This window comes from Eurypyga helias, unplaced genomic scaffold (genome assembly GCF_000690775.1).
Source record: "Eurypyga helias isolate BGI_N326 unplaced genomic scaffold, ASM69077v1 scaffold39528, whole genome shotgun sequence".
In the NCBI taxonomy this organism is placed as follows: domain Eukaryota; kingdom Metazoa; phylum Chordata; class Aves; order Eurypygiformes; family Eurypygidae; genus Eurypyga; species Eurypyga helias.
This window is the reverse complement of record NW_010269515.1, coordinates 5,015-22,036: the sequence shown is the minus strand read 5'-3', so window position 1 is coordinate 22,036 and position 17,022 is coordinate 5,015. Positions and strand designations below refer to the sequence as shown.

At 41.8% G+C, this 17,022-nt stretch overlaps 1 protein-coding gene across 3 annotated transcripts; it reads left to right on the top strand.

Moving 5' to 3' along the window:
- The first annotated feature begins 1,935 nt into the window (after nucleotides 1–1,935).
- Nucleotides 1,936–16,694, top strand: LOC104504126 (serine/arginine-rich splicing factor 5-like). Of its 3 annotated transcripts, none has more exons than XM_010158132.1 (7): nucleotides 1,936–2,063; nucleotides 5,502–5,572; nucleotides 6,773–6,859; nucleotides 9,191–9,263; nucleotides 13,080–13,153; nucleotides 14,081–14,191; nucleotides 15,155–16,694. In XM_010158132.1, exons 1-7 carry the CDS (start codon nucleotides 1,938–1,940, stop codon nucleotides 15,444–15,446), a joined length of 834 nt encoding a protein of 277 aa, XP_010156434.1. In that variant the 5' UTR covers nucleotides 1,936–1,937; the 3' UTR covers nucleotides 15,447–16,694. The 3 variants fall into 3 exon arrangements, with proteins under 3 accessions (XP_010156434.1, XP_010156436.1, XP_010156435.1); XM_010158134.1 differs by having other exon boundaries at nucleotides 1,938–2,063; nucleotides 15,185–16,694; XM_010158133.1 differs by having other exon boundaries at nucleotides 1,938–2,063; nucleotides 15,176–16,694.
- The last annotated feature ends 328 nt before the right edge of the window (nucleotides 16,695–17,022 follow it).

The following is a 17,022-nucleotide window of genomic DNA, read 5'->3' as shown; positions in this document are numbered from 1 at the left end:
AAGGTGAGTGTGAAAGCAGGGGGAGAGGTGAGCCGGCGCCTCGGTGACGCCAAGGAGAGGGTCTTCCTGCCGTGGGGAGGCGGCGAGTCTAACGCAGCCCCGTCCCGTCTCCACTTCTCGGAAAGACGGAGGAGCAGATGGTGTTTCGCTGCGGGCCCGTGCTTCCCGAGCGCTTTTCCGCCGGGATGTGGGATTTTGTGAGACGCCAGCGAGCAAGCGCGGTTGCTTTACGGTGGGAACAACGTGTGAAGCTCTGCGACTTGCAGGTGTCGATACAGATCTCGGATCCATTGCTCCCTGATGTTTGAGTAAATAATGCGTGGACGGATAGTTTGCAAGCCTTACGCTGTGTCTCTGATAGTTTCTTAAGCAGTCAACTCCATCCACCCCGTCTTCTGTGATTCTTCTCTCCACCTTGTTTTGCTAGAACTGAGAACTAAAAGTATTGGACAGCACTTCGGCAGTCGTGTTCCGCTCTGTCAGACCTATGTTGTTCCCAAAACGAGTACTGCTGTTGCCAGAGTGACTGTTCCTGCCGTGTTTTAAAGCGCAGGGTTATGTAAGTCTGTCCTTCCTCTGCAAGGCCTGTCTTTCCCTTAATGCCCGCTGCTGGCCTTGCCAGCGTTTGTGTGGTATGGGCGCATCAGGGAAACAATCTGTAGGAAGACTAGCTATTCTGCCGGGGGAGCTGGATCAGTCCCCTGAGCTGGATTTCCTTGTGGGCATCAAAATGTAAGCGTGAGCACAGGGGCAATGATTACAAAGGGCAGCATAGGCCCTTGCAGGGGAAGCACAAAACTTTTCACTTCAAAGCAGTTAAAGATCTATTGCCTCAGGTCGTGGTTCCTGGAGGGTTTAGCATACCCCCTCACCCCATCAGAAGCCCCTCAACCTGTGTTTCAAAGTTCTGGCACTTCTTTGATGGCACAGTGAGTAAAGAAGCTGATTAATGGAAACCTGGGGTGTTAACAGTGTAAATCATGCTAGTTCAAAACACTGCAACTAAATTGTCCTGAACTGCTTTCTCAGCTAACGTGGTATGTCGTGTGTTTGCTCTGTCTGCTTTACAGCCCAGTATTGTAATATAAGGTCACATTTTATTTCCACTCCTTAGGGCTTTAATTCTTTGCTTTTTGTATGACAGTGAGCTCACCGAGTGAGTCAAAAATTAATATTTTCCAGTCACAAGAACTTAAAAATGCCTAGATTACGTAAACTAAAATACTGACATACTCAAGGTAAACAATGGAGCTTCCAGAAAACATCTCAAATTATATATCCTGGAGGAGTAGATAGTTTTGAAAATCTGAATATCCAAAATAGCCTTTGGGTTTGCCCTTGTAGAAACTCATAATGACAAAATGTTTCTTCTTCATAACTTGATGGACTGTTAAAATGAGATATTTTATGCCTAGTGCTAATTGAAATAATCTGTTAATGATCATTGATCTTTTGGCTGCTAATATAATTGTTATCGCAGCAATCCTTTCAGGTGAAAGCAAAACTGTGAGAATGTTTTATGTTGTTATTCTAATGAATAGCATAACAGTTTTGTCCTTTTTTTATTTTCCTTTTTAAAAACTGCTGTTAGCCCAGTAAATTCATCTTGGAACTTAGAGAGTGGGGTTTTTTCATGCTCTGTGGTACAAAAGCCTTATTGGTCTAGCAACAAACAAAAGCGTTATTTCAGATACAAGAAGTCTTTAAGTTATGTGACTAAAAAGGGCAAAACTGGGAGTTCTGTGTAAAATTCAGCAAGATAGAATTTTCTCAGCTCTGGCTATAGAGAATTGGGTTTTTAACATGTATACCTGGAGGACAGTGAAATCAAATCCTATTTAACCAAGATTTCTGAGATGTAACAGTGATCTTAATCACCCTATTTTAAGTTTAATCTGATAAACAGTGCTGTTTTCTTTCTTAGCATTGACCTTAAGATGAGTGGCTGCCGTGTCTTTGTTGGACACTTAAGCTCACGTGCTCGGGAACGGGATGTGGAGAAATTCTTCAAAGGATACGGACGCATACGAGAAATCCATCTGAAAAATGGATTTGGATTTGTGGTAAGTAATACCTTATTTTCCTTTTGCTTGCAGGTACTAGCCTTGCTAGACTGATCGAGGAAGGGAAGGTCCTTATGAGAATAATAGTTCCGATGGGAAATGGAAAATATTAATGCACATTTCACACTGCTTTTCAGAGTTGGGGTTACAGTTTTTCCTGCGTTTGGCCAGGTTTTGCTAAAAATAATATTCTTGCTGCATTAAATGCATTGTCTGATCATAGTTTTCCATGGGTTTAAATTTCGTCCCTTATTTCTGAAGACAGTATAAATATCCTGTTGGGTGATTACAGATCTTCACAGAGTCTTGACCTGGAGAAGAGTTTATACAGTGTCACTTGTGTTCCTCTGTCATTGCTTCTAGTTTTGGTCATGTCTCTAAATGCTGGCCTGACATAAAAGCAGAGTAGTTGGCTAAGGGGACAGGTGTAACAGGCACTTGTTGTTGGGTGTAAGCAGCACAGCTTTGAACTCCTGTGCGGCTGAAGTGAGGTGTATTCACCGTCAGTGTATCTTCACAGGGCACGTGCGTCTGTCAGACTTCACATAGACAGTTGATTGGGTCTTAGTTTTCTACCACTGCTTCCTAGAGTTCTGTGCTCCTAAACTGTTGTCCAGACTTCTACAGCTTTACAGGTTCCTAAGTTAACTTGGGTTCAGCCTGTTTCTGAGAATTGCTGTTGTGCAGCACTGAGTTCGAACTGTAAAGGTTGGTACTGCACTTGCACTGTGTCAGGCTTACGTGCCGTGGGCTCTGCCAAGATCAATCCCTTGCGTGAAGCTTTGGGAAAAGAACAAAAAACCAGGCTTTGCCTACTTCAGTGTCATATGAGTATTACTTCTTGGCACCTACACGCGCCAGTTCCCGATTGCCCTGCAGTATGAGCTTTCTTGTTGACTGCCTCTTAAAGACCGGAGGTAAATGGCCAATCTAGAGGTGAGCCTGAGTTTATTTAGTGCATCCTTTCCAATTGCTGCTATTTCTTAATCACCTTTCCCTGAGAGTTCCTCTTCTCTTCTTGGGCAGGGCTGTTGACTCATTCAGGAACAACTTCTTTTCACTCCTGTAGTGAGTCAGCCAATCCTCCTTCCTTTCTTTTCCAGTTCCTAGGCAGAAGCATTTTCTTTTCAAAGCTCACTAATAAGCTTGAATAATTGCCCCATAACTCTCTAAAAAATACAATGGTTCTCATGATGAAGACTTTTTTTTGCTTACATCTGAACAAAACTTTCCCCCCACTTTGCCTGGCATCCCATCACTGTGCACTTACGTGAGGAAAGCACTTCCATCACCTCTGTAACTGTGTTTTAGGTACTGGGAGACGGACTAGATCCCCTCTGAGCCACCTTTTCTTCAGGCTGAACAAACGCGGCACTCTCAACCTTTGTTCTCCGACCTTCTGATCAGTTTCGATGGGTCTCTGCTGGTCCCGCTCCAATTTGTCCATGTCCTTCTTGAGCTGGAGGGACCAAAATGGGACGCAGTGTTCCAGGTGTGGCCTAACGTGCCAAGCAGGGTGGAATAATGACATGCCTTGATCTGCTGGCTGAACTCTTCCTGATAGAGCTCAGGACGCGTTTTGCTTCCGTTGCACCAAGGCCACGCTGCTGACTCGCGCAGAGCTGACTCCACAAGGATTGCCTTGTCCTTTTCAGCAGAGCTATTCTCCAGCAACTGAGATCCCAGCCTGTTCTGCTGCTGGGGGTTTTTGTATTCCAGGTGCAGGACTTCATGTTTATTTCCTGTTAAAACTTGCAATTCTTGTTGGCCTAATCCTTCCACCTATCGAGGTCTCTCTTTGTGGTGGGTTTTGCTTCTGGTGTTTTTATTTCTCCTCCCGCCTTGGTGTCAGCCACAGAACTGGGAACTCGTCCTGTCATCCAGATCATTTATAAATACGTTGAACGGTATTACCCTTTGCGGTACCTCACGTGTCAGTCCACCTTTGGTTTCGGTGATTTAAAAGATCTGTGTTTATAAAACCTCTTACAAAACCAAGTGATTCAGATTGAACCCTGTTGCAGTGTTAAAAGCATTTCGTTGCACTTGGTCAAAATCATTGCTTCATCTTTGATGAAATTTACTGAAGTTCTGTAGATTCCGTTCAAGCTTCGCACCGTAAAGCTAAGTAGACTTGCAGTTTGTCAGAAACTGGCTGAAACTGCGGGAGTTGTAAGTGCTAACTGTTGATACCCTGAAATGCTGAGCCTAAATGAATTTTCCCAAGATCACTCTGCGTTGTCACGCAAGGATGCGTGGTGTTGCACTTGGTGGTGAAGCAGATTTCTGTGGAAAAGGGGGAAGATTGCTTAAGCCAGTATTGCTTCTGAAAAGCTGTTTATAGTTACGCAAATGCTTTCTTCCACTTGAGAAGCAGCTTCTTTTCTGTTGTTGGTTGCTCTCAAGCTGAAGTTCCACATTTGTTTTTTTCCTCCATCCACACTTGGTTCAAGCAGTCCCTACCCAGCGGCTTGCTCTCACTGCTTGCTTTCTTTCCTTTCTCCCCTTGCCTCACGTGGTGTTACCACAGTTATTCAGCTACATAATGAACCTACCTGGGAAGCTGACCTAGCTGAAAAATAACGTTGTCTTTTTCACCCCACCTCCTGCACAAAGTGTGCTGTTTTTCATCTGGATGCGTTTCTTGACCTAGTTTCCTGCAGAGTTGTACGAATGGCTTTGCCAAGAACCAGTGGGCTGGAGAGTGGGCAGAGGCTACTCGGGCTGACTAAAGCAGCATTGCTGCCAAAAGCGAAGCGACAGATTCCGTTGCAGCAGTATATGGAATTGCATATTACAGCTGATCCAGACCTATAGGTGGCCAGTGCTGAAGAAGGGCTTACGTTTCTTACTCTTCTCACACAGGCACCTTTTAAAACCAGAGTGGTGAGCTAAATACACTCAGGAAAAAAAAAAAAAAAACCAAACCCAGAACCAAACCAGAAGGATTTTTTCTCTGGTTCACTTTGTCTTTGCTAATCAAGAACTGATTCAGCTGCAGAACTCTTAAGAGGGTTTTGGGAGTGCACAGCTCTCCTGCTTTTGGTTGCAGTTGATCAGCTCCTGCTGTTATATAGGATTTCCCTGTGTGTGAGGCTGTGTTTTAAACTGCATGCCTTGAAGTGATCCCCCCCATCTCTCTCCTAAAAATGTAGATGTTTCTGTAGTAAACTGAGTAATTTATTTTATATAGTTCCTGCAAATACTTAAACAACGGGGGGGAGGCAAAAGGAGTTTGCAGGGTGGAGGGAGAAGAAATGGCTGTAAATGGGAACATCATGGGCTTTTCAGTTGTAAATGTACGAGGAATCCACTTCCTTGTTCAAAGTTCTGGCTGCTACTTGCTGCAGAAATGTAAAATTTATAAAGAAAACCTCTTTTCTAGCATTTGAATATACTATGAGGGAAACTACTTTTTCATTCCTATTTTCTTTCTAGGAATTTGAAGACCACAGGGATGCTGATGATGCAATTTATGAACTAAATGGTAAAGAGTTGTGTGATGAAAGGTAAGCTTGATACCATAGTTTCCTTTAAGAACAGCAAAAGCACTTTGGATCCAAATGCAGTGCAGTAGCTTGTGCTCTTGTGGGTCTGTGGTGGGATGCACTTCCCATAACTTGAGATAAAGAGTTTCACTGGGAACCTGACTACAGTCTTACATGAGGCAGAGATAGTTTAGGACTGGTGAAGGGGTGATTTGAATCAGGGCTGACTGTTTCTTCACTTGCCTCCATTTCTCCTTCAAAGCTAACTCAAGGTCTCGTCACTAGGAATATTAGTAAAAGGGAATTGAACTTAGATATTTGTTAGTTATCTCTCTTCTGACATCAGAAAGAAAAGCTGATGATAGCCTCTCCTCATTTGGAGTGTTGCCCTGCAGTTTGCATCAATGTAGACTGTAATCGTTGCATGTTACCGTAACTTTTATTTTCATAGAATCACAGAATGGTTAGGGTTGGAAGGGACCTTAAAGACCATCCAGTTCCAACCCCCCTGCCATGGGCAGGGACACCTTCCACTAGACCAGGTTGCTCAAAGCCTCATCCAGCCTGGCCTTGAACACTGCCAGGGATGGGGCATCCACAGCTTCTCTGGGCAACCTGTTCCAGTGCCTCACCACCCTCTCCGGGAAGAACTTCTTCCTGATATCTAATCTAACCCTCCCCGCTTTCAGTTTAAACCCATTACCCCTGGTCCTGTCACTACAGGCCCTTGTAAAAAGTCCCCCCCAGCTTCCTTGTAGCCCCTTCAGGTACTGGAAGGTGCTATAAGGTCTCCCCGGAGCCTTCTCTTCTCCAGGCTGAACAAGCCTAACTCTCTCAGCCTGTCCCCATAGCAGAGGTGCTCCAGCCCTCGGAGCATCTTCAGTTTTGATTGTGGCAGTTGGGTTTGAGTCATTAGGTGGTTGTTACTTATTTTGGTCCTCTTTTCCCTCTGTGATTACTCCTGGGCTCTGGTTGAGCAAGCTAATTGTTTCAAACAGAGTTACAGACCCGTGACAATGTTGGTGTAAGTCTGAGGGAGATGGGAGAACACCCCTGTGCTGGCTCTTTAAGAAATGCCAGTGACTGTCTTATAAATCATTGCTTGCAAGGGCAAAATAATTCTTGTTTGTGCACGTATGCTCCCAGTTGCGAAAGCTTGAAGTCCATGTCAAATACTTGAAGTTTGAGTTTTATTTTGTTTGCTTTGTTTTGTCCTGTAAGGGTTACAATTGAGCATGCTCGAGCCCGAAGAGGAAGGGGCAGATTCTCACAACGGTTCAGTTATTACCAGTCGCAGAGTGGATCTAGGTAGGTGGTCTGGACTCTGTTTCCTACAAACAGTAATTGAAGAACTGTACTGAAATACTGCTTTTGGGGTGTTTTTCTTTCTTGTGGTGGGAGTTAGGGATCCAGGTCTGTTTCTTTGTATAGCTTCATGAAAAGTTTTATGCTTTCAAACCTTGGAGGTCCATCACTATTATTTACCTCTTCTGGCTGAGGAGAATGTGGGTTTTAAAGCAGTTTAACTGGCCTGCAGAGGTTCACGAACCTGTTATGAAATGCTCCCTCTCCATATTGTAGCCACTGCATTTGTCTTGCTTCCTGCTGTTGTGTAAATGATGGGAAGGAGTAACACTGCAGTTGGATTGGCTGCTTTTAATGCTAAATCAAGAAAAATGCCAGAGCTTCTCTGTTGAGGCTTATGTCACTAAACTGAGTTTACAGGCTAAGTAGAAATATTGTAGAGCAATAGTTAAGGTATTTACTGACTAACCAAGCTTTCACATTTCCAGTTGTGTGGTTATCAAAATGCTTACTTCAGCACAGCGTACGAAAGGAACTGTACTGAGGAGCAGTGCTAGGGCACAAGACACTAGCATGTGCAGAAGTGTTTAAATACTGATTGACCGAGTTTGCTGACCGAGCAGGTGCCTTGCTGAAGGAGAGCCTCTGGCCAACAATGGAGTCTGAAAAACAGGACGCAGCTCATGTCTAGAATACCTGTAGCGGACATACAGTGTGTGCGGAGGTGTTCGCTTTCAGTGATTTGAGCCGGTGGCGAACCTTGGTGCCAGCTTGCTGTGGAGTTTGTGAAGGTTCTGCAGATTTGCATATATTCCACCAAACAACTACACATTACATCTTTGTACTTTATGTCTACATGTGTGAAGTAAATGTGTGTGGAGTAACTTACTCTGTAGAAGCGTTTATAGCCGTGGCCTGTGCAGAGTAGAGTGTGGAAGAAAGACGAAGAATTAACTGACATAAACCTCTGCATTTGTTTCAAAGTCAGAATTGCTGCCAGTTGCAAACCAGTGTCTGGAACATCTAATTTGCATATGCAAGTATGCTAATTAGATTATTTTTTCTTTAGTGGCCATAACCTTGATGCGGTATAATTGGTCCGAGGTCCAGGCTAAAAGTGGACTTTTAAAGTAGGAAGTGTGATTGAAGGTCGTGGGCATCTGACGTTGTAGTCATGTTCATGACGTCAGACTGCCGATGCCAGACAGGAAGAGACTGCCGTTTGCAATAATGGAAAAATGAGACTCAGCCTGCCAGTTTTGGGACTCTGGGACCTCTCTTTAAATGCCCGGAAGATCTGGATGTTCTGAAAAAAATTGGGACACTTTGAGGTATGCACTGAAATGAAATTGCCTATGCTTCAGTGTACAAATCCATACGCACAATTTAGGATTATGTGTCTATGGGAGGAGAAGATGAGAATAACTTTCTCAGGTCAGTGTTCTTGATTCTTGAATCTTTATGTAGTAATACAAGGTAATGCCATTGTTAGAATTCTGCGGTACTTATCAAAAGGCTGGCATACCTTTTTCCATAGTTCTTAGATCCCTTTGAATTCGGAATTACTAGGTTTGGGAATAGAAATGACCTGCAAGGGCACTATTTTTTCCAGGTGTTTTACTGTTCTTTTCTGTATGAACGTTTTCAAGCCACATGTTCATTTTTGAAAGGGTCTTTAATACTTGGTTAAGTGGAAAAAAAAAAAATCTGCTTTCATTCAGGAACTGTAAACTGCCACACTTATTTCAGGGCAGCCAGTTATCTAGCTCTCATTTTACTAAAATAAGAATATTTCGACCCACAAAAATAACTAATACAGGTCATGGTGGCATTTATAAATATTAACAAGCAGTTTGGAATTTAGAAACATGAACTAAGACGCCTTTAAAATTGTTCCTTCTGTCTCCCTGACATGAAGCAGAATTTATCCTACCGACTAAAACCAAAAAAATTGCCCTTTACATGAATATCCTCTAAATCCGCATGTGTGAGCCAAGCCTGTTAAATACCAAAATTAAACTAATTACCTTTATTTTTGTTTCGTTCTACTAGGCACTTATTTCAGTGTATCTAGAAAAAATGGCAGCTATATTGACTGCCTTGGTATAAAGTTTTTTTTCATCAAAATCCTTTTTAATCCCCTTGCAGTAGCTCTCTTCTTGTGGCGGACATTAAGTATGTTCTTGACTAGGGAGAATCAAATCTGCAGTCCAGCAACAAGGGAAGTACTTAAAGCTCTCAGCAAACTATAGAAAACATCATCTTTCTTAAGTACTAAATTCCTTACACTGGAGATTTTTCCCTTTTTGTTTTTTTTCCTCTGAACTCTTCTAGCCGGTATGGACCTCCTGTTCGTACTGAACACAGGATCATAGTTGAGAACCTTTCATCCCGCATCAGCTGGCAGGTGAGTTAGCATCTTTTTTTACATCTTGTTTTCCTACCCTGTAAGTAGACTGCTCTCAGCCTAATTTCTTAATAAAGCCATCATAAATATTTAACCTGGACAAAAAAATGATTAAAAAAAAAAAGAGCTTTGCTGATTGCTGAAAATTAGCATTCAAACACGTAAAGAAGTCTTTGTTTCACAGCTGTGCAAGTAGTTCTATAACTAGATTTTTGTGGTTGCGAACTGATTCTTGCTTACTCATGTTTACCTACTGATAAAACCTTGCGTAGCTTCTAGCTTGTTTCTGAAATACTGAAGCATAGCATCGATTCACACCACCTCCTGCTTTTGTATTGTTACCCCTGGAAGTGCATGCCTTAGTTTTGAGTGAAATGCAAGAGATGAGAAAAGGACATCCAACATATTCTTGCGACCTGGTGCATGATTGCAAAGTCTGGTAATATATCCTTAATAAAGGGAACCTTAAGAAAGCTACTGTGTAAAGTATGCTTACTGAAGATGCTTAAAATAAAACCCCAAACTTCCAGTAAATGTCTTTTTGAAGCTTTCTTACTACCTTTCCTAATTTTTTTTTTCACGTCTTGCTAGTATTATAGCTAGCTTTTAACAGAATAACCATGTAATCAATTCCTTTAGTTGGATTCAGTGTAGTATACAGTATACAGAAAGTTTGCTTTATAAGGGCATAGAAAGAGATGCTCTTTACAAAAGGTGAGTGAACAGTGGGATTTGGTCTCATTCAGTAACCTTTATATACTTTGCACAGAGAGACTTTAATGAGTGTACTGAAAGATGCAGTAGAACACGTTGAATGTTCAAAGCCTTGGTCTTGTAGCTACATCCGCACGAGGTGGCTGTTTGGCTTGCCTGGAGCTCCGCTGGTGTGTTTCATAAGAGTTTGGGTACAGTCCATGCAGATAAATGGCTGAACTAGGTTTGTTTGTCTTCTGCATGGCAGGTTCAAAAGGTTCCTAATTGTACGGTTGTGTTAATTATTGAATAACTAAAAAAACAACTTCTGAGTTGATGTGATCAGCAAGTGGATTTCATCCGAATGTCTTCCCGGGTATGCTGTGCAGTTACAGATATGAAGGGGTTGTTATAAAACAGAGTGTTTGGAAATGACGGTGGGGACCCAAGAAGTAAGCTGGAATGGCGTGTTAAAGGGAGTAAATCCTATGATGCTGTTCAGTGTTGAATTTGTAACTTGGAAAAAAAGTTAACCCTTCTGTAACTTTCTTTTCCTTCTGAATATTTATAATGGCTTTATGTGGGCTTACCATTTTAGACTGAAACCCACCCAATTCAGATTTCGCACTGATGAATCTTTAGGATTCTAATTAAACGTTTAGTGACTCTCTTAAGTATATGATAAATTACCCTAAGAGACTTGACTTCTTGGTACCTGCCTAAATAGAAATTGCATCAAGCTAAAATCTCTGTGCAAGCCTCATTCAGTCTTGAAGCTGTACTGCTTTTATCGTGTTTCAATTTCTTTTAACCATGCTACTGACAGGGCAGATTGAAACAGCTAATACACTAACAGTGGTGTCATCATTCTTCCTTTCTAATCCCTGAGCCTGGTAGCAAGCACAGCTGGTGGTGGAGCCTTGCTTCAAAACTTACGCTCACCTTTTCGTCTCTGGTGTGTGTAGATTCCTGTGCTTTGATAACTTCTGCCTCCTTTGAAGTTACTGTGTTGGGGCATTAAAACAAAACGCCCCACACGTCATTTGGATTCAGATCAGTTTCCTCAGATCGTTGTCTATATTGTTAATAGCTAATCTCATTTCTAAATAGTAGACAAACTGTCTGAATTCTCCTTATTTTAGCAAACATAGGTTTCTGCGTGTTCAGAGCTTTCTGACCACTCTCAATTAGTTCTTCAGTATCTGTGAATTTTCAAGCAGTTGGGAAAAGCAGATCATTTTACATCAAGATGTAATTTTTAATATCTGTTTTTCCTGTTTATGGTTGTCCCATGCCTTACTTTGCTGCTAAGGACAACAGAGTATTCTTGTGCTGTTTCAGGTGAATGAGAACAGTAAACTTTAGGATAAAATTTGACTGTTCCCCTGATTTCCACTTAGCTGTAAAACCAAATAAGTTTAAAACATTCCCCTAATAACAGCAAATAGTCTGAACTTTTATAACACAGGTGCACTTACTCTCTTTTGAGGAATCATGTTGGCATCTTAATCATGTTGACATTACTGTTACAAATGGTATTTCCTGATGATGATCCCTAGGATTCAGCAAGTCTGAGGGGGAGGGCCTCCATTTTAAAGCCCAAAGTTATTGAATTAGGAAATAATCTTGTATCTTAACATTTTTCTAGCTTCCTTTTGGTTTACCAGTCCTGAGCTGTGACTTGAGCAGAGCCAAAATTTTGTTCTTCGATCTCTAAATTGACATAAACATACCGAGGCTGAAGTATTACTTCCAAGGGTGCTGTAGGGCCCACTTTTCATTTGCTGTTAAACACATGTGAAACAGGGAAAATACCTACTAGTTTGCTTATGGAGTTTTAAAAATAAAACTAGAATGTGAATTGAAAGGTCAGATAAAACTGAGCCTTCTTATTTTCTGTGGCAAATGTTCTGAAATTTTTCTTGCCTTTTTTGTTTTGTAGTCTTTTCTTCCTTAAACACGTTTCTAACCAAGTGCATTTTAAACCTCTTCTAACAGCCTTTGATTTGGTTAACACTCATTTTTTCATGTGTGGAGGTAAAAGAACCAAAGAATTGGGGGTTTCTAGTGACTGAAATTCTAGGGTTTGGCCTGTTCTGCATTTTCCTTTTGGCTCCTATGACACTCCTGTTTTTTGGCGATCTAGATCTTGGTTTGCCTGGGTTTGGTCTCGGTTGGCTAGCACAGATCATCCTCGGGTTCTTTAGCCACTTCTGGAGACTATGTCCAGTGCTTTCAGGGCCTCTGGTACCTCCGTGAAGCGTATTGCTATGAGCCATCCCTCTGCCTTTCTCATGTCAGAGAGTTCCTCTTGGCCAGCTAGGTATTGGACAAGCAGCTCTTTGCTTAAGGTACCTTCCTATGCCACCTGCCACTCGTGGCACGTTGCGGTAAGTAGTCTGGGATTATAAAATACCGGATTCTGTTCGGTACAAGTACTGTTTTAACTTATACAAATGTTTAGCTTTTCTAGTGACCTCTTACATTATTTGTTTTTGCTTTACCCTGTTGCTGAGCAAGGAATTTTACAGGGTCTGCGTGTTCAGCCTTTACTGAGTTAAGCGTGAGGCTGCCTGCTGACGTGGCACTGTAGTGTGACAGATATTTGAGTGTAATATAAGAATGGTGGTTTTTTTCCCCTCTTGGTAAAATTATTAATTATGTAATAATTACACCTTTTTTCTTTTAATTTTGCTGTGAAGTCGGGGGAGGTGAGAATGAATCTGTCTACATATATTGGATTGTCATTTAAGTGGGGCGTTAGTCGCGAAAACTTGTGCTTAATGCTACGCTGCCTTTTATCTGTTACAGTTCTGATTTCGGTGCATATGTTGGCGTTTTAAGTATTGCGTTGTGTTTTCAAAATAGCTGGGTTTGGGGTGCAGGATTATTTTAAAGGGGATGTTTTATTCACTGTAGTTGTAAAAATGAGGGATCCTCTCTATATGCAGCTGCTATTGCACAGGCTGTTTCAGAAACTTTCTTCCTAAATTATATGTGTTTTTATATATAAATGTAAAAGCATTAAGCAGTTTTAGCAGAGAAAGTTTTAGGGGGTATTGCATACTGCTAGCTGACTTATTTGTGTCCTGTTTAAGGCTAAAATGTTCACTTCTGCTGCAGGACTTGAAAGATGTCATGAGAAAGGCAGGGGAGGTCACCTATGTGGATGCACACAGAAACAACAGGAATGAGGGGTAAGTTCATTGTGTCTAAACCTGTATGATCACTGAAACTGTTAAAATGTCCTTGTAATGCAAAAGAAATGAAACATAAATATGTGGTGTGGCTGAGATCCTGAAATTTCTGCAGTTTAGAAAGAAAAATGAATAGTGAGAGGGGAGTTCAGAAGTGGTATCGAACTCGGTCTGTACTCTGCCATGAAAACAATGTGTCAAAGGAGAAAGGGAAGGGAGAATACCTTTCAACAGCTGAGTCCTGCTGTTTTTAACTTATTTATCTATAATCACTTATCTTCTGACTCCTGAGGCTAAAATACCTCCTCTCCCTGGCCACTTTGCTTTCAGCAGTCAGAGTCATGGGAAATGAACACAACCGATCTCCAAGGGAATACCTAGCTGCCTCCTCTCCATTCTTAATTCTGCATACTACAAAGTTCCTGCATGATAGAGCGGGAGAGAGGGAAATAGGAATAGTGTCTGTGCTGGCAAAACAGTGCTCTAGGGCCACTGCAAGCAAATGCAACTTGGACTTTTTTGAGTGGAAAACATAAAAAGAGGGGATGTTTTTGTACTGTTGAAAAATATAAATAGGGCAGGAGAGTCTGCAAGTTTATCCTGTTTCTTGGACAGCTTTAGAATGCTATTTAGTGGAAGACTGAAAGATATTTTCCTCAGCTGGTACAGGTTTGTGTGGCTTCCTAGATTTTCTTCTTTTTTTAGCTTGTGTGTGCAGCTTTTGCTTCACCTATGTTTTTTATCTCAACCCACAAGTTTTCTCACTTTTCTGATTTTTTTCTTCCCATCCCACCTGGGGGGACTGAGCGAGCGGCTGTGTGGGACTTAGTTGCTGGTCAGGGTTAAACCACGACAGAGTCCCAAGCTTTTTGTCCTTGCTTTTTCAGTTTTCCTAAAGCTTTTTTCTTTTTTCCTGATGGTATACAGGGTTGTGGAATTTGCATCTTATAGTGATATGAAGAGCGCACTGGAAAAATTGGATGGCACTGAGCTGAATGGACGCAGAATTAAACTGACTGAAGATCACAGAAGGCATAGGTATGTCATTTGACCTGATGAAATTCTGCTGAGGGCATGGATTTGGGTAGTATCGCTGCCAAAGTTTTATTATCTAATTCTTTGGCCCCAAGCTCAATATCGCTGCCCAGAACCACTTTTTAACAGTGTAAACAGGTTTAGATAAGAGGTAACTTGCTGAAAATAAAGTAAATAGAACACTTTTGGATGAGATTAAGGAGACTTCTTAAAAAAAATATAAAATTTGATATTTAAATTAAAGAACTTAAAAAAAAATATAGATTTTTATATTACAGGCCTTTTAATTGAATGGAAAGCTGTTTCACAGTCCTGTGAAGTGTCTCTCAGATTGCTGGGAAAGCCAACTTTTTTCCATAAGAACAAAAGAAAAAGTTAGCTTGCTTGCATTACTCCCCGAGCGGTTGTGCCGTCCCGTCCTTACAAAGCATGTTAGCTCCAGTTCTTCTGTTGTCTTCGTTAAAAATAAATCTATCTCTTTTCATGACAAAAAGGACACACAACTAGAGAAGGTGTTAAACTCTCAGGCCTTAAAGTGCCCTGGTGTTCTATGCCTTTAGAGACTTTTTTAGCATTTTGAAAGAAAACCTAACTAATTCAAATGGGTGTTTCTAGAAAGCATAGGTACTGCAGGTCTGAATTTTCATTTCTCTGCTTTTCTTGATAAAGGGCTAAAAAATCTGCTTGTCCCTTCCTGGTGAGGGGCAGGGGGAAGTCCTCTGTTCTTAGGCAGTTCATACCTTGCCAAGCTAGCAGAGTGTGTCAGGGCAGCAGTTCCTGTTAGCCGTGGCCCAAGAAGACATTGTTGTGGTGGAGCGTCTCCGAACCCTAGCAGCGCTCTGAAATACCTGGCTGCTGCGCGTAGCGCGTTCGGGTGGATGTGCCGTGCGTGCAAAAGAGCTGAGAATTTGAGTGTGTTAAATTTAGCAGGAGGTGAGACTACAGCTCTTAATTTTGTTTCTCTAGAAGCAGATCTCGATCAAGGAGTTACTCAAGATCTCGCAGCAGGTCCAGGTCTACAGGATCTTCCAGATCGGACAGCCGGTCCAGGTCCAGGTCAAGATCAAGGTCCAGGTCCAGGTCCCGCTCTCGATCCCGGTCCCGCTCTCGATCCCGGTCTCGTTCCCGCAGTCGTACACCTAAAAAGAGTTACTCCCAGAAGAGCCACCGCTCCAGCTTGATAGCTTCTTCCCCTTCTCCCTCTTCTTCTAAAAGGAAATCTCGTTCTAGGTCGAGCTCTGCTCATAGCCGTAGTTAACATGCTCTTAGAGGTGTATTAATGAATTTAATTTGATTCAAGTTTCTTGAAGACTTGAGACAAATTATACATGAGAACTGGGAGGGGAAGAGTTAACATGATGAAAGGGTAACCTCCTCTTACATTGCCAAAGTGCCTGTCATCAAATAGGCCATCTCTGTGAGGAGGGGCTGTCGGCTTTCTCCTTTCAGCGAAGTCTGGAGTGGGAAGTCTTTTTTTAATTTCCCCCCCCCTCGCTATTAGTAAACATTTCTATCATAGATATATTATGTACACATAATGCTGAGGTAATGGGATGAGACAATACGCTGCTTTCTCCCTCTCTTGCCCTCCCTTTTCCCCTCCACCTCTAAGGCCTTTGACTTCCAAAATACTGTGTTAGCTTTTGTCCTTGGTATTCAGTCCGAGAAAAGGAAGTATAGATTTTATTCCTTTTAAGGTTCTGTGGCTACTTTTCTGTGTGAGAATGAATGGACCAGCTGAATTTAGTTTAGAGCTCACTTCCCCCCCCCCGCCCCGTTGCTTGGCTGAACAGGCTGTTTAAGTTCCAGCTTTAAATGACCTTGGTAACATGCTTCATTTGCAACAGACTTTCAGGAATACACATCAGGTGGTTGAATATTGCTCATCTGGATAGCGAATCAATACAATGTTAACCAGTAATGAAAGGTGGAATTTCCTCTTAAAATAAGACGTACCATCAAGATGTCAGGATTATTGGGAATCCATTATACCAATTTTCCAGTAATTCAGTAGTATGTGGTATTGTATGTAGAGGCCTTATTTGACAGGTGACTCCGTAAAACTGCACAGAGATGTCAATATGCATGTCCATGTTTTTGATGTTTATAAAAGTGACATAGCTTTCATACCCCAAAGTATGATACTGAATAACTTGTGTATGACTAGCAATAGTCTTGGTGGAAAGGAAGGTTATTTTAGTAATGACAGCAGCAAAAAATCCCAGGAAAAGTGTAGTCAGTTGTGACAGGAAAAGTTAATCCTGTTAAAGCATAAAGAGGTCAATTTCTTTAAATTTCCTGAATGCACAGTTGTTTTGATTAATAGAAATTTTCACTGAAAATACTGTTTGTTCTTATAATTCGGAATTAGATTTTTTTTTTTTTAACTTCTGTATTATTAAAGAAGGGAAATGTTTTTGGAAAAATATGTAAATTAATCCCAAAGTCTTACATGTGTTTAAATGTACCATTCCTAATGAAATAAAACCTTTTTCTGGCTCACCTTGCAGTTTTGTTTAGCAATGTTACTGTTGCTGTTGTTCACTTGGTAGTGTCTTGCAAATCTGCTCGCAAGGAAATCTATTTGGACGTGCACCCTTGTGGAAGCAAGCAAAATGTAAAGTAGAAACCAGTTATGACAAGTAACCAACCAGGTGCTGGCTAGTGAGAGGACAGGGTAGGATTTTACTGCCACGGCCGTGAGTGGCTGCTGGAACGGATGGCAAACAGCCATCTTTTTGCAGGCCTCGCGGACAGATCTGTGTGTTATCTTCTTGCACTGGGTCAACAGAGAACCAGCGATGAAGTGGCCGTAGGTGTTGGCAGTCCTGTAG